The 23,340-nt window shown below is 57.0% G+C and overlaps 1 protein-coding gene across 2 annotated transcripts in view; it reads right to left on the bottom strand.

Moving 5' to 3' along the window:
- TNS2 (tensin 2) overlaps positions 1-11,557 on the bottom strand; it is a 48,382-nt gene extending 36,825 nt beyond the window's left edge. Inside the window, exon 1 of one of the 2 annotated variants that reach the window (XM_067529742.1) lies at positions 11,437-11,557. In XM_067529742.1, coding sequence (XP_067385843.1) covers positions 11,437-11,532 — 96 coding nt within the window. In that variant the 5' untranslated portion in view covers positions 11,533-11,557. Of the gene's footprint in view, positions 1-3,860; positions 4,017-11,436 lie in introns of those variants that run through there. The other variant, XM_067529744.1, reaches the window with a different exon arrangement.
- Positions 11,558-23,340: the final 11,783 nt, after the last annotated feature.

Below are 23,340 nucleotides of genomic sequence, written 5' to 3'. Positions count from 1 at the left end.
GTCCATTTGCAATCTGCCACCCAAACCTGTGGGAGGGGAGCCAGCAGGAGGGGGGGTGGTTTTCAGCAGGGAGCCCCCATCACGTCATCCCACCCACCCAGCCTGGCTTCCAGGCCCAGCGATGGGATGGACCAGACCCGCTTCCACCCAGCCCAGGGAAGTGATCTGCGGACCGAGCGCAGCGGTCCCTTTAAGATGGGCTGTGGGCGTCCCCTCTCCCCCGGCGAACCAACCTGGTTTTCAAGTTTCCAGACCTGGAAAACGGTTCTCTTTGCCGGCTTGTTCCTATTGGGAACAACCATGGGAGGGGGACGGGGGGGATTGACTCAGCCCAGGGCTGGCCAGGGGAAAGTGGGCAGCCGTCGAGTGGAGCAAAAGGAGGCAAACGGTGAGATCTGGAAGCACTTGGGCCCACGTAAGAACAAAAGAACAGCCCAGCTGGCTCAGCCAGTGGCCCCGCTATCCCAGGAGCTGTCCTCTGACCGTGGCCAGGGCCCAATGCATCAGGGGGAATGGACAGAACAGGACAGTTCTCGAGCAATCCGTCCCCTGTCGCCCTGTAGGAGATTTAGGGACACCCAGGGCATGGGGTTATCCCCCTGAGCGTTTTGGCTAGTAGCCATCGACTGATTTCATTTCTTTTGGACCCCCAGTTCTACTTCTGGCCTTTGCAACGTCCCCTGGCACTGAGTCCCACAGCTTGACTGTGCCAGGTGTGAACGCCCGGGGCTGAAATTCAGGCCGAAAAACTTTTCCCCGCTGGGTATTTTTGCACCCGCGTTGCTTCAACCCCTGGTGCGGAGAGTGCTGAGACAGGACGTTCACACTAGGGGTTGCAACTGGTGCAGCTACGTTAGTGCGGAAACCGCTTTGATTGCTCGACCCTCCGGTAAGAGGTGTCACGGCCCAGCTGTTCTGTATCCTCAAGCCCAGAGAGCAGTGGGAACAGCACGCATCATGCAGGACTAAATTTGGCACAAGCCCTCGGCACCAAAACAAGCCGCCAGCTCTGCGGAGAAGCTCAGTGTGTGGGGGGCTGGCAAATCCAGTCCTGCCTCTGGCAAACGTGGCCCATCCTGTGAAGAAGAGATGTCTGGGACCAAAGACCTCCCCGGTATAACAGTGGAGTTTCATGATGGTGAATTTGGCCCATTCCCTTGTAGGATGCGCTGATAAAATAAAGAAGAGGCCAGGTTGAAGCTGCCGCAAATCCCTACACCGTGGCTGGCAGAGGGCAGCTGCTGAATGACTTTGCTCGCTAATAAAACTGGAGTTCAATTTTGCTCCTTGGCCCAGATTCTGGTCTCAGTTAGACCGGTGTCAAACTGGAGTCACTCCATTCACATTGCTTTAGATTTACACTGGGGATAACAATGCTCAGAAGCTGGCAATGCTATGGGAAGGCAGTGTGGCCCAGTGAATACAGCACTGGGTTTTGGTCCTGGCTCTGCATTTGGCCTGTTGGATAACCCACTTGCCCTCTGCTTGCCTCAGTTTCCCCATCTGTAAAACAGGGATAAAGCTGCTTGACTCATTGGTAAAAACGCTTTGAGATCTATGGATGGAAACAGCTGTTACTATTATGGGATGGTTGGGGTGCCCCTGACATGAATGCAGTTACAGGGCTCAATCCAGGAGTTAGAAGCTGAAATATAAGGGCCTGGGATACCCAGGGGGTCAGACTAGACAATCGAACGGTCCCTTCTGGCCTTAAACTCTATGAACGATCATGGGACGGTGGCACAAAACAAACGGAGCCAGGCCTCCGCTGCTGCCCATCTGCATAGCATCACAGACCACATGGGAGTCCCACTGCTTCACGCCGGAAGGGGCCGTTGTGATCCTCTACTCTGACCTCCTGGATAACACAGGCCAGAGAACTGCCCTCAAATAATTCCTCCAGCAGATCTTTCAGCAAAACATCCACTCTTGACTTAAAAATCGCCCGGGGATGGAGATTCCACCATGACCCTTGATGTGTTCCAATGGCTAATTACGCTCACGGTTAAAAATGTTCACCTTCCTTCCAGTCTGAATTGGTCTAACTCCAACTTCCAGCCATTGGATCATGTTCAACCTTCCTCTGCTAGACGGCAGAGCCCATTATTAAATATTTGTTCCCCATATGGGGTCTTATAGACCGGGATCAAGTCGCCCCTTAAATTTCCCTTTGTTAAACTAAATTGACTGAGCTCCTGGACGTAGGACTTCAGCAGTGGTCGCACCAGTGCCAAATGCAGAGGGAAAAATAACCTCTCTGCTCCTACTAGAGATTCCCATTTATGCCTCCAGAAGGGACTCGGGTGATCCTGTAGTCTGAGCTCAGAGCCCCGGAGGACCGGCTGTCACGGTACATCTCCCCACTGGCTCTTTACCTGGGCTGTAACATGAGCCCTTGGGTTGCTAATAAAGTCAGTATTTAGGTCTCGGGCAGATTCAACACAAAACCCACCAGCGCCGTCGGCACTGAGTAGCCCCCTCACCGGGGGGCTGAACAGAAATGGGGATCCCCGCCCAGGTCGGGGTGACACACACCAGCAGGGACAGTGTGTGGAGGGAGCTCCCCCCCACGTACACACCTGTTTTCAGAATAAAGGAAGGACTCCGGTGTCCTGGGCCCCTTCCAATGTAGTCCCCAGCATTTCTCATCAGCCGATCTCAAAGTGCTTCCCAATGGAGCAGCCCGTCGGTTCCATTTCACACATGGGGAAACTGAGGCACGGGGAGGGGACGTGACTTGCCCACGCTTGCCCGGCAGCAGAGCTGTGAATTGTCTCCAGGTCTCCTGCGTCCCAGCCTAATACTTTAACCATTAGGCCACATTCAACTAGCACCTAGAGCATCCCATTGTATGGAGTGCTGCACAGACAGAATGAGAGACAGTCCTTGCCTAAAAAGACAAGGGAAACTGAGGCACGGAGAGGGAAAGTGATTTATCCAAGATCACCCAGCAGAGCCCGGAATAGAATCCAGCCCTCTTGAATCCCAGGCCAGTGCGCTAACCACTAGACCATGCTGCCTCCGACAACAACCAGATTCAAAGAGACACCCTCAGGGCAGCGTCTTGGCCCAGGTTTAGGGTCTGGAAAAGCAAACCCGACCGCCAGGCCTAGGAGAAACGCTGAGATTCAGTTAACAAGGCCCCCCCAACAAACCTGCCTGGAACAGAGTTCGAATAAAGCAGAACAAATCCCCCTTCCCCTGTTGCATTTGCAACGACGTCCTGCTAGTGCACGAGCGCTCGAGAGCGAACCGGGAACAGACACGCCTTTGCGAGGGGCAAAGGAAAGCGGCCTGTGAACATCTGGCCGCTGCACGTCAGCTGGGGGCGAGCAGGCACGCAGGGCAGGACCTTTAAAAACAGATGGGGGCCAATTCTGCTCTTCGCCAGGCCCGTGGAAACATGGACCGACCGTGCTGGCGGCACCTTGGCTTTACCGCATCGAAAGGGAGGTCAGAAAGCCGGCCTGGGACGCTGAACCTCGAGGGTCCCTTTAAACCAGGCAAAACGAACGAAAGAAAGGAAGACCCAATCTCCGAGCCCCGGGCTCGCCCTTGAATTGATTTAAACCTTACGCTAAGGACCAGCTGCTTGCATCTGACGCAACCCCCAACCCCCAGCAAACAGGACTAGGGGCTCCCCCCGCTTCCCCGCTCAGGCAGGGACCATCTGCACTCAGCTGTGGGGTGGGGCGTGTGGGTGGGGGGGCGTGTTGCTGGTCTGTGATGCACAGGAGATCAGATCTGATGACCCCTTGGGATCTTCAATCCTACGTCCCATTCCCAGGACCCCCAGGGCTGGCTAGAGAACCCCACCCCGGTGCCCCGAGACAGGGCTGACAGCTCTGCCCGGTCCCTACCTTCATGCTGATCTTGCCTCCCAGCAGCTGGCTTAGGCATAGCGCCTCCACCGTGGCCGGACACAGAGGCCTCTCCGTCTTGTTCCGATCGCCCCCGGCCAGGGTCTGGCTTAGGGGAAACTCCTGGGCCTCTGGGTCGAAGCAGCCTGCCCGAACGCAGCCCTGGCTTCCCTTAACCCGGAGCAGCGAGGAAAACACACCCTCTCCTCCCTCCCTCCCTCCCTCCCCCAGCCACTTTTCCCAGCCCCCTTTCCCACCCTCCGTGCAGGGAGGCCGAGCGCGCTGGCTTCCTGCCGCAGAAATGAAATCATCTAAGGGTGGTGGGGCGGGGGGGGAGATTAGCCCCCAGACGCAGGCAGCCCAGCAGCCACGGGGAGCATGAAGGGTTAATATAAGGGCTCAACCTGTGACCCACACGCCGGGCAGACTGGCCGGGCTGGGGCAAATGCAGGATTGTCCCCCGTGCTCCGCCCATGGTCCGTACACCCCCGTTAGGGTGGGCTGGGCCCAGGTATTGCCTGGGGCCCCGTCCTGACCCCCGTGGCTGGCCCCAAACGGCGACTGAAGCTGGGAGAGTCTGAGAACCAGGAAAGTTTCTGACCCTTCCCCGGCACAGTGTTTTCCTTTCCTTACATCCACAGCTCTGGGGCAGCCCCCGCAGGGTGAGGCAGTGGGTCTGCCCAGGGCGCTGGCCGGGGAGGGGGCGACAGGGTGTCTTCGGTGGACCCAGGCGCTAACTTTGCAGGGGACATTTTATTAAATCTCGATTAAAATGGGGAGGCAGCTGGGACCACGTCCCTCTCTTGGCCCCAGAAAGCACCCGGAGAGGCACAGTAACAAACGACACAAGGGGACGCCGGGCCCTATAACCGATTGAGGACCGCCCTCATTTACCCATTATTACATGCATTACGGTAGCACGGACGAGCCCCGGGGGGGACCCTGGTGCTGCGTGTTGCATAGACAGCCAAGGCCCCAAAGAGCTCACAGTCTGATTGGATGAGAAGGGAAACTGAGGCACGGAGCGGGGGAAGGGGGAGGGATTTGCCCAAGGTCATTGATGGAGCCAGAAATAGAACCCAGGTCTCCCATCACCCGCTGCTTTACCCACTAGACCACCCTACCGCTCAATCTACTATAGTTTAAATAAGGAGATAGCCTCTGTGGCTGCAGAACCCAGCTTCTCTGTGCTGCTGGACCCCCCCGCACCCCCTTTTAACACGCCAAGCTGCCATTCTAGCTTTGCCCAGGCACCTCTCTCTGGACAGCTCTGCCCGCTGATTCCCGCGTTTCATCCCGCTCCCGTTCCCAGGCCCGGCCTGAGCCTGAGCCCCTCTCCCAGGGACCCCAGCACTGAGCACCCCAACGCCCCTTCCTTCCCAAGGCGAGAGCCGGGCTCGGGAGGAGTTCTGCCGGCTTCCTGTGACCTCCGCGGCTCGGAGCCGGCAGGCCCCGGCTCCGTCAAGGGAGACGGGAAGCCCAAGGTCGGACGCGGGTGGACTGCCGGGCTCACTGGAGCATCGCCCGACAGTGGGTTCTCCCAGCAGCCCCCCACCCACATCCTATTGCTCCGGGTCTGCATGGCCCGCAGGGCCATAGCCCTTAGGGGCAGCCGAGCAGGGCTAGTATGCCACATCATGCCTCCTCCACGGTGGACTAGAGGGAGGGGGGCAGCAAACCCCAGTTAACATCCAAAGGGAAGCAAATTCTGTGCCGTGGAATCAGCCCCGCGGCTCTGTGAGCAGGTCACAGGGCACCATCTTGTGGGCAGGCCCCACACTGCGCTGGGCATCACTGGAGCGGGCGAAGGGGCCTTAGTTTTATTATTCATTGTCCTCATTATTTCCTTGGATTATCAGAGCCCCCGGTCACGACCCAAGGCCCCGTTGCACCAGGTGCTGCACAAATGCAGAAAAAGACAGTCCCCTGCCCCAAAGAGCTTCCAGTCAAAGTACCGGCCTTTGCAACCAGGGGCTGCTCCCCGGGGGAGGGAGCTGACTGGGTAGGGAGTGAAACGAACAAAGCCTCCTGCTGCCCCGAATCCGGGCAAAGGCCAAAGGTAAATGAACAGCATCAGGGCACGTTGGCTGTTTAAACGTCTCACGTGGTTTGGTATTAATGAGCGGGATTTAGTGATTAGAGCAGGGGAGAAGCAGGACGCCTGGGTTCTAGTCCTGGCACAGGGCGGGCAGCGGGGTCTAGTGATTGGAGGGGCAGGGGATCAGGACGCCTGGGTTCTATCCCTGGCTCCGGGAGGGCAGCGGGGTCTAATGATTAGAGCAAGGGGGCTGGAAGCTCAGGATTTTGAAATGCTGCAACTTGCCTCGCTGTGTGACCTTGGACAGGTCCTGTCCCTGCTTGGGCCTTAATTTCCTCCCCTCTCTGACCAGGGCGTGGTGGAGCCCTGTCTCGCTTTGTGCCTCAGTTTCCCCACTCGCCCTTTGACCAGGGCCCTGATCTCTGTCGTGCCCTCTAGATGCTGCTGGGATCGAGCGGGGCCTGCTGGCAGTTCAGGGGTATTTTTGAACCTACCATTTATTATCTTGGCAGCGGTTCCCTTGGGAATTTAGGGGGGGGGAATATCAGAGGAAAGGAAATGGGAGGGAAGGGGAATTGGCTGCTGATCCCAGGCCAGGCCAGCCCCCGTCTCCTTCATGGACTCATCACAGACAATTAGCCCTGGCGTGGCCCACCCCCTCTCTGAGCAGGGCCTGGCTGGGATGCCGGCATCCGGTGTCCTGGCCACTGTCACGCCGTCAGGCCAGGCTCCGCCAGGGCAACGCTCCTGCTCCCAGAAGGGGAAGGCTGTTATCTGAGCTGGAGCAGGGCCAGCCTTTGTGTGCTGTCTGCCGGGATTCAGGCCTGGATCCAGCTTCCCCAGGCCCGGGGCGGGGGGGTTAGGAGCCGTGCCCAGGGGGATGCAGTGCCCGAGAGCAGAGCGCAGCCGCCTGGGATTGCAGCCGGCTTAGGAGGGGGTTTCCCCACCCTCTGCCCGTTCCTGTTTCCGGCTGGGGGGTGCAGACAGAGGAAGATCCATGCCCGGGCCACAGCTTGCTGGCAGGCCAGTGCGCTGCATCGGCTCTGCAGGCTGGGAACACTGGGAGGGGGGCACATGATGAGACGAGTTTGCTGGGCCTTAGTTGGACACTCACTGGTCCACTGGAGGTTAGGCGTATGGGGGTGGGCAGGAACTGAGGATCCCCCCCCCCCCTCGTTCTGCAGATGGGCGGGATCTTTGGTCTCTTCTGGGCCCAGGCTCTGTCTTCTCTGGCAGCTGGGCACATGGGGGGCAGGGCATGGAGATGGGTAGAAATGGGGCAGGGGCTGGGGCATTGGGACCAGGGGGTCTCTGCTCTCCCTTGGGTCCAGGCTCTGGCTGTTCCCCTGCAGAGGCTGTCTCGCCCACCCCGGGAGCTGTCACCCCTCCTCAGCCCGGCCCCTGCCCTCACGCCCGCTTTCTCCTCCTCCGTGGAAATGTCTGGGGTGGAAAAACCCGCCTCCCCCCCTCTCCCAAACTCCCCAACTGCCTTGCAAGGGCCCGGCTGGGGCTGGACACGAGGGGCTCCCCACCGGCCCCCCAGCTGCCATGTCTCTGGGGCTGAGCCAGCTGGGGCTGGGCGCTGACCCCTCGACAGACACGGACACGGGTGAGGGCGAACGTCTTCCCTGCGGCCCTGCAGCGACCCTGGTTGTAGGCAAGGGCCGGGGGAGCCGGGGGCTTGGCCGGGCTGGATAATTCATTACCAAGGCTGCTGGATTGAGACAGACACTGGGGTTCCCTCCGGCCCGGGTCTGGGCCGCCCGGCCGCCTTGAACCAAGTCCTGGCTTGGACTCGGCTGGGAAAACTGGCCCCCAGGGAGCCCAGCCCCCCCCATCACAAGCTGAACTGTGAGAAACAGAGGGGAGGAGCAGAGAGCCTGGCCCACCCACGGGCACGCATGTGCAAACTCCCCCCCACACGCTCCCCCACATGCACACACACACGTGTGCGCACACACGCAGGCATGTGCCACTGCACACAGGAGCTGGGTCTATACGTCCCCTCGTGTCTCCCCCCCCAGCCATTTCCTCTCTCAAGCCACCTTCCCCCTTCCGGCCAGATACACCGGCTCAGAGACGGGAAAGGAGCGGCTTGTTCTCGTAAACGGGAGGCATGCAGCGACGCTGCCTTGCATGGAGAGAGCTGAGGGTCTCCACGTCTTTCTGGGGCGGGGGGGTGCGTGAACAGAAAGAGAATTATTGTCCACGTTTTCAGCTGAAAACGTTTCACATTCCCCAGCTGGGGAAACTGAGCCACAGTCGCTGGCAGAGCCGGGCGTAGCACCCCGGCTCTCCTGAGTCCCAGCCCAGAGCTCTACCCACTAGGGCTCGTTTGCTGGATTTCTGGAAGAGCGGCGCAGGTTGGGTGCTGAGCTCTTGAAAACAAATCTCTCCTCTGACCCTCTCCGTGCCTCAGTTTCCCCCTCTCTAAATGGGGTAACAGCCCTGCCCTGCTTGCAGGGTGGACTGTGAAGAGAAAATCCATTAATGATTGTGAGGTGCCCAGACGCTGGGGTGATGGGCCCATGGCATGCACCCCCTAGCCAGCCAGCCTCACCCTCTGCCGCTGAGACACCCAGGAGAGCTTTTCCCCCTGGCATTGCCCGCCTTGTGCCCTGCCTGATCGCTAGACAAAGGCTGCCGTGAGATGAAATCAAATGACGCAGTAAGAGAGTGCTGGAAGCCCTCACCTGGGTTTGGTGCACACACCCCCTGGCTGCCCCTGAAATCTATGTCTAGACAGGAGATTAGCCCCAGGTCAATGGCCAGCGCCAGCGTGGGCAGGCAGGACGGTCCAATGGTTGGGCACCAGCCACCAACCTGGGTTCCATTCCCTGCTCCGCCACAGACTTCCTGCATGCCCTTGGGCAAGTCACTCAGCCTCGCCGTGCCTCGGTTTCCCCCTCTGTGCAATGGGGTTAATAGCACTGCCCTGCCTCAGTACATTGCAGTTTGTGAAGGGCTCGGAGGCAGGAAGGCTCAGTCCAGGGTGGGGCGGGAAAGATCCTGACACGGCCCCAGCCGTGGCTCGCCATGGTGCAGCTGGTGAGTCCCATTGTCTGGTGCCTGGGTTACTGGCCTCTGATGGCTGTGTTCCAACTATAACAGGGCCGTTGAAATCCCCCTGCTAACATTTCCTTCTGCAAAAGGGTGACTCTGCGAAGCCACTCCCTGCTGATCAGGTCAGCCTGCCCCTGGGCACCCGGGCCGCTGCTTTACCCTGCCCTCCAGCCCCTGGCTATGGGAGAACCAGCTGCTATCATTGACTAGTAGTGAACGGGAGACTTGTCTAACCTCACCCAGGGGCAGATCTGGGGACCGGGCTCCTGGGCCCAGTGCCCCCTCCCCCAGCCAGAGCTGGCGTCTTCTCGCTCCGTGCCTGGCCCTCAGGACCAGCGGCTGGTCCCGGCCCTGCCTGCAGAATGGCCAGGGAGCGAACTGTGGGGCGGAGAGAACACGGCTGGATTCGCAGCTGAAGTTTGTGGCACCGGCTCTGAGCCACGCACGGTGCTGCTGGGACACGGAACGTGGCAGTTTGATGGTTGCTTTACAAACTACAGCTTCACGTCCAGGACCCATGAGCGTGGCTGGTGGATGTAGAGTAGGCAGGGAAGGGCTGCTTTACCGTTGTGCTGCCATTTCTGCCCACTCACTAAAGAGTTGTGACTTCATTAAAACCCCAGGCGGCAGCGATGTTTCTACTACCTTAGAAGAATGGAAATGGCTCATTGTTGCAACTCATGTTCTACCCAGCAGCTGTGCTCAGCCAAGTGATATTTTTAGATATACTCAGGGATCTCCTGTCCGTATACTCAAGGCTCCGTGATCCGTTTGTACCTGTGCAGACTGCAAATCTAGTCAGAGCTTTCTGCCTAAAACAAAGAAATGCTCACTCGCGGTTTGAAATTACGCTCAGCTGAGATCACGGCCCCCCTGGCGCACAAGACGGTGCCTGCAAAGATCTTACAATCCGAGCAGACAGGGAGTGGGGAGGGGAAACTGAGGCACAGAGAGGGGAAGCGACTTATCTAACATCACATAGCAAGTCAGGGGCAAAGCTCGGAAGAGAATCCAGGCTCCCAGGGCAATGCTCTAGCCAATACATCACACTGCCTTTGCTAGACTGTGCTGCTTTCCCGTCATCATTCTGGTCCCGGTGAGTCCATGTGCTGGCCTCCGGCCTACCCTGAATTCCAGTAGCCTCCTGCCAGCAGAGTAGACTCCTAGTAGCTCCTTGCTCCATTACCTCTGGAGTCCCCACTTCCCTCTCCTAACCCGCCCCATCAACGACTCCTGGCACATTCCCCCCCCCCCCCCCCCCCCCCCCCCCCCGTTGCGGATTAGATGTCCGGGTGGATCCCCGGCAGGATCTCACCCCAGTGCACTCCGCTCCCCTTGCTCTGGCCAGAACGCGCGCACACAAAAAATCCCCTCAAATCAGGTTTTAACCTCAAAAAATGCAAAGAACGTCCTCTGAATTAGAGGGTGCCAAGAAGGCCAAAGAAAGAGGCTTGCAGAGAGGGAGAAGGAGAGCTCCCAGCCTGGGAAGGAATTAAAATATGCAGGCAGGGGAACACAGACCTTGGGCAGGCCCCGTTCCTGGGGACATGCAAACAGCACAGAAAGGGGCTTTATTTTCCCAGCTGGAAAAGTCCCCGATTCAGCAACTCCCTCATCCCCACCACCCCGACGCAGCTTGGCGCTTAAAACGATCACGCCTGGTGAAATGGGGAGCCCTGACACAGCCGCCTCCTCGCTACGGCGCCCCCCGCAATGCGTGGTCTGTGGGTAGGATGGCTCAAACCCTTCTGGTAGCCCAGGAGGCTGGAGGGGAGCAACGCCCTCTCCCTTTGGAACACCCTTAGTGCTTCTTGTCCTCCGAACATTTGCCAGCGCATCTTTCCATCCTAACGGGCCTGGGGAACTCACCGCCTCATGATATGGCTGAGAATTTAGAGTTAAAAAAATAAAAAGGATTGGCTGTTTCTGGGGGAACAGGCACCATTCTGTTTGGTGTTTGTTTTTAGCAGGGAAACGAATCCACGCATTTGATTCAGGGTATGCGCCAGTCCCAGGGGATCAGGAAGGCTTTTCCCCGGTGCAGACACTCTTGCAGAATTATCCACACTGGGACGTGTTCCCCCTTCCTTTAAAGCAGCTGGTGCTGGCCACAGGACTGGCTGGGCCCTGCTCCGATGCGTTATGACTGTCCCCGTGTCCCCCCACTTCAGGTGGGGGCATTTCTCTGCGGGGACCTCCACTGTGTAGATGGGGGGGCAGGCGCAGCCAGGGGAAGTGACTCATGCCGGGAATGGGAGGCCAATCCGGGGAGTTCCCGGCTCCTGTTTCCCCTGTTTAACCCGCTAGACCATGGCGCTCTTTGCAAAACAATGAATCCTTTCCCCAGACAGCGACCCCCCCCCCCCATCCTGCAGTGCTTCCTCCCTCCCGAAAGCTGTTTGTCACGTGATCTGACCATTCCCTCCCCCCCCCCCCCACACACTTCCCCTTGCTGCGCAGATTTAGGTAACCCACCTTGGTCAGCTGCATTCTTGGCCTGCTGCCTTTGCTCCCCCGGGGCGTCTGGCAGCAGTCGTGTCCCCAACACCTGGAGCCAGCGCCCCAGCCCATGAGGTTCCCCCGGGCTCCCTCCGGCTTTTCCTCTACGCTGTTTTTTTCCTCTGGATCTTTGAAACGGCCTCGCAAACTCCACCTCCTGCCCTGCTGCCCCCCCCCCTGCTCTGACACACACTCAGTCTCTTAATAATATTCCGCTCGGTGCCAAAGCAAAGTCAGCTGTGCCAGGGGTAGCAGTGATCGCAGGAGGCTGCGGCCCGTAAACAGGTGGAGACGTGAGACCTCGGAGATGCAACCCGACCAGGGGTGGATGGGGAAAGGGGCTAAGCACGGGCCGGTGGCGGTGTGGCAGGGGGGTGGATTTAAAGGGTGGCGGGATCCTAGTTAGAATGCATGAGTCCAAGGAGTGGAAGAGGATAATTGGAAACATATTCCTGCTCTGAAACTCCTCCAGAGCAAAGAGCTGCATGTGCTGGGTGTCTACGTCTATTTCCTGCCCATCTTCCGGCTGCAGACCCCCGGCCCAGCTACCCCCAGGAATGACCTTGCTTCCCAGCGCCCCCCCTGCCCGACCACATGGCCACGAATCAGATGAGGAGAGAAATGGAGGAACACGGCTTCGTCTTGCCGTCGGGCCGCCGAGCCAGCCGCCCCACCCCTGCGGCGTGGATGGAGGTCCGGGAGAGCCAGCAGGATGAGTGGGGCAGCTGTACATTGATGGAGCCAGGGCTGGGATGAAGGAGGAGTTATGTGGAAGGCGTGGGGCGGGGATGGGGGCCAGCGTCCCAGCTGCAGCTCCCGGGGTCCCTGCGTCCCCTCTTGGTCCCTCGTGTTCAGCGGGTCGGAACCGTTGCTCCGATATGAGGTACCGGCAGGCGGGTGACAAATTCCTTCCTAATGCCAGGAGGAAGCCGAGTCCCACTAGGCAGCGCAGCTGTTACGGGGCTGGGTTATGGCCAGGAGGCGGGACGGGGTGGCGGGGAGGGGAGCTGCACCGCACGCTGCTAGAGGGGACGTGTGCAGCCTCGTGGCTGAAACAGCCCTCAGGAGACGTGCGGGCTGTTCCCGGCTCTGCCACGACTTCTCTCTGGGCCCCTAGTCCCTCTCCCACCCTTTCTCCGCCTCGCAGGGTCGGACTGTGCGCTCGCTGTGTCTGTACAGCGCCGAGCGCAGCACGGCCCTGCTCTCGGCGCCACTGGGGGCTCCCATGGTCAAAGAGCAGAGGATAGGGTCCAGCGATCAGTCCCAGGGTGCTGGGATCCACTCCCAAGGAGGAAGAGGGGCGGTGGAGGGGAGAAGCTGAAACTGCAGAGCCAGCTCCCCCTGGAGATGATATTCCCACGCACTTTGCATGCAGATGCTCCATGGTGAGATGTGCCACATCCATTCGCAAAGGAGCGGCTCCCGGGCGCTGTGCGTCGCAGGACCCGGGCACCAGATGAGGCCTGGCTCTGGAGCACACGTCCCCGCTGGCCCAAAGGGCCTGCCAGTCCAAATGAAGCCAGTGGGCGAGCCTAGGCGGGCACCGTGGGAGTGAGTCCCTGGAGCAACATCTGCAGCGGCACATCTGGCCGTAGAGCCTACGTTCGCTGGGATCCCCAGAGCTCCCAGCCCAGGCACCCGACACGGCCTCAGCGACCGCTCAGCCGTGTCTTTGGGAGCCGTCCCGGCTGGGTCGCAAATCCATGGTTAACCAGCACCCGCCCCCGTCCCGCCCACGGGGGAGGCAAACAGAGGGCACTTCGTGCCGGAGGAGCGTCTGTCCCCTAGGTCTGGGGCAGGGGAGTGTCTGTCCGTCTTCTCTGCTGTCCCCTTGAGCACTTCTAGGCCCCTCTTACCCTGCCTGTCTTTCATCTGGGTGGAGTCTGAGCCAGCGCTTAATTTGTGCCAGGGCAGTTCACGGATCCGGCCCCTCTGGCTGCATCGGTTATGAAAGTAAAAAAAAATGTGCTTGAGCCCCGGCCCCTCTTTCATGACCAGTGAAGTGCGGGTCTGAGCCCTTCCGGGGCTGCTTCTCGCCAGGGCCTTGTCTGGGGAAATCGACCGTGTGTTAATATCCCACTGACACGGGTGCAAATTCCCCTGATGCACCCCATCCCTCTGCACCTCTACAACGCCCCAGCCCCCTGATCTTGGCCGGGGCTGCGAGGTGCCGGCCTCTCATTCCCGAGGCGGTGGGGAGAGATCCCACTGCAGCTCGGCTCCAGGCAATAGGCAAGTGACGCGTTGCCAGAGGGTGGAAGTGACTCCTCATTCGATTGCTGGGATTAGCGGTTGGCTGGGCAGAGAGAGGCCTCCTAACATGGATGGAAACCATCCCCGAATTCCAGCTTCCAGCTGCTTAGTTTCATTGAAGCGGTGGGCGGGTGGGGCGCTGGGGAGACTGGTCCTAGCAAAACAAGACGACAGCGTGGCCCTTTTGGGCCGATTGAAATTGCCCCGAACCTGGGGCTGTGGGAGGCGGGGAGGGGCTGCGTGGAAGAGGTCAGGTGCAAGGTCGTTCCGAGTTCATCCTTAAAAATAGCACATTTTTTGGCCGCTCTATCTGGAGGCTGTTTCAAAACAAACCACTTACATATTTATCTGCCTGATTCTTCCCTGCCAGTTGCTTCACCCTCTCTGAGGCTTTAGACCCTTGGCTGGCGTCAGACCCGTCATTAACCCCCACGCAGCCTGCCCCTCGCGGCCTGCAGATCCGGCCGGGGGGCGCTGTGCAGCTGGAATCCGGCACGTGGCCAGCGCAGCCCGGATCGCGTGACCTCAGACCACCCGTGGAGCCGGGCGACTTCAACGACCCGTCGTGCAGCATCAGTCGTCGGCGTCACGGCTGGAACCGTGGGCAGCCTCGGCATCCGGCCGGCGCGTCTGGGATCGGGTCCCGTCCGTGCCGGCGTCACAGGCGGGACCTCAGCGGTTCCTTCACCGTCACGACCCAGGGACTTGGTCCTTCGCTCACGACAGCGTGGCCACGGCCCGAGGCCGTCACCCGTTTGGCAGCCGGTTGGAAGAGCCCGGCGTCCCACTGGGCACCGCATCGCCCCTGTGCAGCGCGGCCAGAAGGCAGCGGCTTCACCGACTCAGCCGCCACGCCTGCCGTCGTGATGTCACGCCCAGCTGGAGCAGCGGGGGACCCGCCCCGGGGCTCTTTGGCCTGTGCTAGGGGCTGGCCCAATGGGACGTGAATGCAGCTGCCGTGGCACAGCCTTTTCGCTCATGTCGAAAGGCCTCACACCTTTGGTGGTGAAGGCTGGCAGCTTCTGCTAGCCAGTTCTCAGCGCATGGGGGGGCCTAGTTACAGCCCCACAGCTGGAACGACGGGAGTGTATCGTCAGCGTCCCACGCTCACAGCTGGGATCCTTTTGGGCCTTGTTGTACCTGGATTCCACCAGCCGCCCCCTTCTTGGGCAGATGGGGCTGAATTCGTTAGGAACCAGTGAAGGGGCAGCTGAAACCGACGTCAGAAAAAGCTTTTTAAGCCCTCCATGGAATCCCGTCCCCCCCTCGGCGCAATGTCCCTTTCATGGCCCTTGATCCCGTTAGCTGATGCCACAGAGAGAATTCAAAAAGGGGGGGAAGGGGAGCTGGAGTTTAACGGTTCTATAACAGAAGCTCTGAACCAGCCAACTGCCCCCCCCTCGATCCCCAACTCCCCTGCCCATCCCCTCCCTCCTTTCTCGGGAGCCTCATAACTGAGCTTTGCCTCTCTCTGGAGATCTAGGACGCTTCCCGGGGGCCGGGGGAGGAGACGGGGGGGTCTGATCGGCTGGCAGAGTCTCACGGTGGGGAGTTCGCTGGAGGAGAAGATTTAAGGGCACACAGGAGAAGGGGGTGTTGGCTGGACTCAGGGCTGGGGAGGGGACTAGAGAAGGGACCGTCAGTCCTGCCACGGCCAAAGGCCACCAGAAATGCCTCCCACGCCCCAGTGCGCAGAGGTGACATTGGAAGACATGCTCTCGCCTGCCCCTCCCTCGCCATCCAGCCCGCCGCTCTAGGGAGCTGTGTGTAGCCAGTGGAGAATGGATCCCTGGGCATTTTAAGAAGAGAGCCAGAAACTCAATAACCCGCAGGCTCCGAAGGCTGTCATGGCTGGAAGGCCTTGAAACGCCGTCAGAGTAAAGATCAGCATCTCGCGCTCTGCCCCGGCTCCCAAACGGCTTCTGCCGGCAGGTCCGGGGGCTTCAAAACCAGGAAAGCGGCAGGGATCAGCTACATCAGCCATCGGCTCTTCTTCCGCGGTGCTCTGAGCGTCTCGTGATCTTCCAAGGAGCTCCCGCTCGCAGGCGCCAAGGCTGGAGGGAGCCTGCAGGGCGGCCCAGTTGTTCGGGGATTTAGGAGAGGCAGGTTCCAGCCGGCGCTCTGCTCCAGGCTTCCCGTGTAATTGCAGGTATGTCCACGCGACAGTCTCAGGAAGTGACGGCACCGTTAATCTACCTGGCACGAGCAGTGAAGCTGCAGGAGCGTGGGCCGTCCGTGCCCACCTGGAGCCCTGGCTGATGACTCGTGCGGCTGGTAGCTAGATTAAAGCTAGGCTGGCTCCGGTACGGCTCCACGTGTTGCAGTCACACGCCCGGAGCGCGCTGTAGGCACGCCCAGCATCTCAGCTCCCCAGCTGTGCAATGGAGATAGCGGCGCTGTCTAACCTGGAAGGGGAGAAGAAAGGGATCAAAGATGGTGAAGCAGTCCCCTGCTAAGAAGAACCATAGCGGAAAGATTGTTAGGGATGATTAGGAAAGAGAACAAAAATATCATGATGCCACTGTATAAATCCCTGCTGCACCCACACCTGGAATCCTGTGTGCAGCTCTGGTCCCTCCGTCGCAAGAAGGATACAGCGGAACTGGGAACAGGTCAGAGAAGGGCAACGCAGATGATCAAGGGTCTGGAACGGCTTCTGTATGAGGAGAGACTAAAGAGATTAGGGTTGTTCATCGTAGGCCACGTCTACACTAGCGAGCTTAGCTGCACCGCTGCAAGATGGCTCACGGAGCTGCTCTGTGCTGACGGACCAGAGCTCTCCCGTTGACATCTGAAAACCAGCTCAGCGAGCGGCGGCAGCCATGGCGGTAGGAGAAGCCGTTGTAGAAGTAAGTGGTGGTGTAGACATAGAAAAGAGATAATTAAGAGGCCTCTAAAATTTAGAGGCCTCTAAAATCACGAGTGGCATTGAAAAAGCGACCAGAGACGTGTTATTCACCCTTTCCCACAATACAAAACGGAGGGATCCCCTGGTGAAATTAATAGGCAGCAGGTGTAACACAAAGAAGAGGAAATACTTTTTCACACAAGGCACAATTAACAATTTCACTCATCGGCACAGGGTGTTGTGAGGGCCAAAAGCGTAACTGGGTTTTTAAAAAGAGCCTGCCATGTTCATGGAGGACAGGTCCATCTGTGGCTATTAGCCAAGATGATCAGGGGTGTGGGCTTGGGGCCATCTTAATCCTCTGACTGCCAGCAGCCAGGGGAGGAAGACAGGGATGGATCTCTCCCACATTGCCCTGTTCTGTACACTCCCCATAAAGCTCTGGTAGCCACGGTTGGTGACAGGATACTGGGCTAGGGGGACCATTTGTCTGACCCAATATGGCAGCTCTTATGTACTTAACATAAATAGAAGATTTTTCCCCTGGGGCATCACCCTCCCTTCCCTAGATGGCCTGGGTGGAGCTGCCCATTTTGCAATCTCTTGTGTCTGGTTTCTTTCCTCTTTTCCATCCCTCCAAGCCTCTGGTAGCTGCAGGGGTGAACTCTGTTAGCGTCAGATCCAACCAGGGTGTGGGGAAAGTCACATGCCTGAATGTTGGCAATGTTTCTCCCACGAACCCCTCCAGCTTTGTGCCGGGAATGAGATGTAATAAACCCTCCCCGAGGATTGCACTACCAAGAGGATGCTTCAGCTGGCTAAGCCTGGAATGCGCTTTTCCCGGGGTCTGTCCTGCGGCATTGACAAAGTCACCTGCTCTGGGTACCCTCCACCCAGTGCTGCAACTAAAACAAGATGCTACAGCCGGATGAACAATATTTCCCTGCTCCCAACAGCAAATTTTCAGCAACCAATGTTGCGGCCTTACTGGGACCAGTACCAGAACCAGTAAGGGGGCCTTACTGGGACCAGCACTGCGGCCTTACTGGGACCAGTACCAAAACCACTAAGGGGGCCTTACTGGGACCAGTACTGAAGCCTTACTGGGACCAGTACCAAAACCAGTAAGGGGGCCTTACTGGGACCAGTACTGAAGTCTTACTGGGACCGGTACCAAAACCAGTGGGGGCCTTACAGGGACTAGTACTGCGCCCTTACTGGTACCAGTTCCAGAACCAGTAAGGGGGCCTTACTGGGACCAGTACTGCGGCCTTACTGAGACCAGTACCAAAACCAGTAAGGGGGCCTTACTGGGACCAGTACTGAAGCCTTACTGGGACCAGTACTAAAACCAGTAAGGGGGCCTTACTGGGACCAGTACTGCGCCCTTACTGGGACCAGTTCCAGAACCAGTAAGGTGGCCTTACTGGGACCAGTACTGCGGCTTTACTGGCACCAGTACCAAATCCAGTAAGGGGGCCTTACTGGGACCAGTACTGCACCCTTACTGGGACCAGTTCCAGAACCAGTAAGGGGGCCTTACTGGGACCAGTACTGCGTCCTTACTGGCACCAGTACCAAATCCAGTAAGGGGGCCTTACTGGGACCAGTACTGCGGCCTTACTGGGACCAGTTCCAGAACCAGTAAGGGGGCCTTACTGGGACCAGTACTGCGGCTTTACTGGCACCAGTACCAAATCCAGTAAGGGGGCCTTACTGGGACCAGTACTGCACCCTTACTGGGACAGTTCCAGAACCAGTAAGGGGGCCTTTACTGCGGCCTTACTGGCACCAGTACCAAATCCAGTAAGGGGGCCTTACTGGGACCAGTACTGCACCCTTACTGGGACCAGTTCCAGAACCAGTAAGGGGGCCTTACTGGGACCAGTTCCAGAACCAGTAAGGGGGCCTTACTGGCGCCAGCCAGTATCGCAAACAGTAAGGGGGCATTACTCGGACAAGCACTGGGCCCTTAATGGGACCAGTTCCAGAACTAGTAAGGGAGCCTTACTGGGACCAGTAAACAACCATTTGTCATCTGTTTTTGGAGTTTTCAGAAGACAGATTTCCATTTTTGATTGGAAAAAAAACCCACCCAGACAATTTTTTGACCCAAAATTGAAACAAACCTGGGCCAAAACGTTTTAGTTTTTGGGCTGGAAAGTGACCGTTTTCGAGGCAAGCAGCCACTTCCCGCGCCAAGTGTCATTGACTCGAAAATCCAGGTTTCCATTTTTGATGGAAAATTTTCGATTGGCTCTAAAAATGTTGCCCTCTCGCTTCTAACCATGTGACTCCCAACCTTGCCATCCCTCTGATGATTGCCACCTCCTCCTCCAACTATTCTGCCCCCGGAACATCACCCCACCACATACTTTCTCTCACCCTTCCTGGGTGATATGCTCTGTTCATTCCAGTGGGAGGGAGGGGTCTAGAGTTGGCTTCTATCAGCTAAGAGGCGTCAAGACCAGAGCTGTGGAAGAATAGGGTTTTTTCATTTGCTGGCAGTTCTGAAACATTGAAGAAAATAAAAACTTGTTTCAGGTCAACCCGAAACAAAAATTGCCCGGAAATTTTTGGCCAATTGAAAAGTTAAAAAAAAAAAAAAATTCATTTTGTTTCGATTTTGACCCTCTTAAAAATGTGTCATTTTTTCCGCAACAAAACGGAAAGACATTTTGAAATGGAAAGTCCTTTCAAGCAGAAACGTTTGGATTCTTTGGGGATTTGATTTTTTTTTTTCGACTGAAATAATGCAGGGAAACTGACACAAATTTGCGAAACATTTCGGTCGACCTGAATCTACATTTTTGGGGGGGAAAATAAAAGTTTTAGATGAAAAATGTCACAGAGGTCTAATCCAAGCTGCTACTTGCCTTGTCTATGGTAGGATTCGAACATGCCCCCATCTGTTTGTACAGCACCCAGCACAACGGAGCCTGGATCTTGGGCAGCGCATCTAGGTGATACCCTAATACACTGAATAAAGAAGCAGCAAAAAAACGGACATAAAAGCCATTTTCGTCCTTTGCAGGCCACCTTTAAAGGCAAGGCCAGTGGCTGCCAACAGACAGGCCCAGGAGAGCATCCCGCTCTCCGCATCCTATGCTTGCAAAACGTGGCCGCAAATGTGTACACAGATGTGAGTCACAGCAGAACAAAGGAGGGCTTTCAACATCTGGGCTGGGCTGGGGGAGCCTCTGAATTGGTAATAAGAGGCATGTTTGAGTTAGAATGTAAAGGGAGCAGCAACCAGCCAAAGACACCCGGGGGGAAGGAGGATAGCCCTGTGGTTAAGGCACGGGCTGTGACTCAGGGTACCGCTGTTCAATTCCCAGGCTCCTCAGAGATGTTATTTGACCTCCCACTGATAAAACCCAGCTAATGAATATTATTTGCACTGCACTAGCACCTCTGAACCTGAGCCGTGGCCCAGGCCCCCATTGCATAAACACAACAAAAAGCGAGGGTCTGCCCACAAAGGTTTCCACTAATTAACTTCATATCTCTTCTGACGTTGCTCTACAACAGTTAAAGAGGGGAGGTGGGACTCCAGGATGGCACAGGCTTGCCAGCTGCTGCGCTGATACCTTTCCCACCCCACGCCTGGTTTTTAGCTGGAGACGGGCGGTGGCGGGGTAGTGTGGAATGAAACTTAGCCAGAGGAACACAAAAGCCAGGGAAAGCACGCACAGCTCGAACTGTGCAAGTGAAGGCAGAGCTTGTGTTGGTTTCTCCTGCAAAATGAGGAATGAAATCGGGCCCCAAGGTGATTAAAAAGGACACTCAAAGCAGAACCAAAAGGCCCCAGCGTTACCAGTCCCAGCTTCCTGCACAAATGCACGGGAGGCAGGACAGAAAGCAAACATCCTGTTCCCGGCCGCAGGCCCTCCGACAGCCTGCAAGGAGCGTCAGATTTTGTAAGCGCCCTACAAGAGCCAGGCATCGTGGGCGATTCGCAGCCTCGGATGTGAAAATGCAAGGGAAGGCGGAGCTCGGTGGGTGGAGAGGGTATACAGGGAGAAAAGCCCCATAGCTGGGCTGTTGCTAGCGGATTTCCAAAAGCACCTAACTCCCAGCCAGTTCTATGGGTGCATTTGAACAGCCCAGCAGGTGCCCACCTTCTGTTGAAAGACTGGCCCTCCTCCTCACGTTTTCAAGAGAGGTTTGGAGCCTAAACCCTTTGAGGATCCGGCCCGAAGTGACTTGCCCAAGCTCACAGCAGAAGTACGGGGAAGAGCAGCAAACTGAACTTGAATGGGAGTCCCAGGCTCTTGCCTTAATCCCCGGCTAACTCTTTCCTGTTATCAAGTGTCGCTCATCTCCGTTCCCACACCTGCACGTACAGTGCACCTGTAACGCTGCCGGGATGGAGTGCCTGCAAGAACTGGCCTCAGCAGAACAGCCAATGTCTATCCTCCAGGACACTCTTCATTTTCTCAGCTGCTGTAATTAAAGCACTTTAAATAAACAGATGCAAAACCCAGCTGGAGGTTGCTTTTCAGGCAATTCAGACTTGATTTGCAGCCGGGCAGCTGAAGCCACTTCCTCCCTGAATGGCATGCCCAGTTACAAACCGGCTTAAGTCATTAGGGCTTGTCTACACTTGAAATGCTACAGCGGGGCAGCGTAGGCATTACCTACGCCGAGGGCAGGGAAAGCTTCCCCAAGAGGCACTCACTGGAAGCTAGCACAGCCTGCAGGGGGACGTAGGACAGTTTAACTAGATTGCTCAGGGCTGTGGATTTTTCAACCCTGAGCCCTGTGACTGGGTTGATCTAATTTTCTAATATACAGCAGCCCTTAATTCCTTCCTGAATTAGGCTGAACTATTTAAACCTGGTTTGTGACAGTTCCGTGATAGATTGATTTCAACTACACTGCTGAAGGGCAGGGGTAAATCCATTTAAACACTGAATGATGGCTGCACTATTTACATTGATTTAGAGGCCTTCCTTGGTTGTTGGCCATGATGCTGGCCCCATAACCCCCTGGTGTTCCCTTAGCTATGAAACGGATGGGCCGTAACCCTGTCAGCCGCTGGCTCAGGGTAACTTTGTCTTTAGATAAATCCAGGCACCTGTGCGACGAAAGCGTCAGTGGAGGCTGGTAAGGTGCTACTGTCATGCAAGGTTTATTGAAGCCCCCAAATAAAAGGAGGCGGCTGTTTAAAGGTGCTGAGCTCCCACCAGCGTTAATGGGATTTGTGGCTGCTCAGCACTTCTGCAATGAGAAGCAGACTGCTTTGAGCGAAGGAGGTTACAGTCCCAGGCTTGACGGAGTTTGCTGGAGAGAGCAGATAAGCGAAAGCAGTCTCTTGGGGGTTGTGAATGGCATCTACATACCTCGGACAAATCTACAAACGGTGCAGAGGGAGCTGAGAAGGCAAAAGGTATTGAGACCAGAGAAATTCTGCTTCTTTTTGGAGGCACATATGCAGATAAACCAGGAGGCGGCCCCTGGCTTTCCCCTATAGCATCCTATCCCCCACAATTCAGCTGGCTGCAGGAGTAGCTGACACACACGAGGCTGGGGGTTTGCATCTGCTCATCTCTCAAACAGTAGCCTATGGAAGGTGGTGAGGGGAGGACAAAAAAGGACCAAAGGCCAAAGAGATCTTAGAGATGGGAGCCAAATGCCCATGGTAGAGAGCCTCATGTGAAGCCCTATCCCTAGAGAAGTGGGCCCTGACACCCCTGTGGCTCAAGAACACCTTTGCTGCAACGCTCCCTGGCGTGGGGTGTAGACCAGCAACATGCCCAGAGGAACACCTACAAAAATGCCAGGCCATCAAGCGGTTGCACTGTCTGCTATAGCACCAGAGCAGTGGGGATAAAAGGGATCAAGAACTTTCTCCATTACCATGGGGCAGTGGTGCCAGGATACAGAGACCAGGCCTGCGTGAAAGGGAGGGAAGCTGGATAATGGAAACTCCTTTGCTCTTCCTCAAAAGCAGGTTTGGTTCCATCGCTTCAGAAGGGTCTGCTCTGGAAAAACGACACCTGGTCCCTGTGCGTGTCCAGTCTGAACTAGCGATCGGCTTTACACTACCAACGGCCACTGGGTGTTGCTACTTGTGTTTGCCTGGCAGAACCCACACAGGAAGAACACGAACTGGAGTCTGTGCCTTCTTGAGCACAATCTGAATTTGTTACTAAATCCAGATCAAACTATGCCAACACACCCCCTAGAGGCAACAGGGTGGCACTAACGACAGAACCTGGCCTGCAAGGGCCTTCGCTGCTGACCATTCCAGCTGGGCTTAGACTCGGCACACCTGGCAGGGTCCCCCCAACCATGGCTTTTTAGGTGCAGACTAAGCAGTTTGATCTGCAATCAGGGAAACATGGCGCCCCTGTCCCACACTGGTTTTATACCATCTTCTTCTTCTTCAGCATAAAGCCACAAGTTAAAATGAACTTAGGGATGGTGCCATCAGCAAGAGGCCGTGCGTACACTGTTTTCCACGTGGGACGCTCTCTGGGAACAAGCCAGGAGCTCTTTAAGGAAACTGAGCTAAGACTGGCAAATGCCTCCCTCTTGTGGCTACCAAACATCAGTGCAGGATGACCAAAGCAGCCACGATTAACGCCAGCTCCAAGGCCTGAGTAACACCATTTAGATTAAGAGGGCGGCTGTAACACAGAAAAACCGCCCTTCTGACACCACTGCCAGGCAAGATTTCTGCTCTCCTGGCCCTGAAGAAGCCTTCCATCGTTTGCAAGAGAAGCAGATGTGGATATTACCACAGGGAACGTGCCAGGACTGGCCGGTTTTCC

Source organism: Emydura macquarii, unplaced genomic scaffold (genome assembly GCF_026122565.2).
Source record: "Emydura macquarii macquarii isolate MOO-44397 ecotype Brisbane River unplaced genomic scaffold, CSIRO-AGI_Emac_v2 contig_2994, whole genome shotgun sequence".
Classification (NCBI taxonomy): Eukaryota; Metazoa; Chordata; order Testudines; family Chelidae; genus Emydura; species Emydura macquarii.
This window is presented reverse-complemented; position numbering and strand designations above follow the sequence as displayed.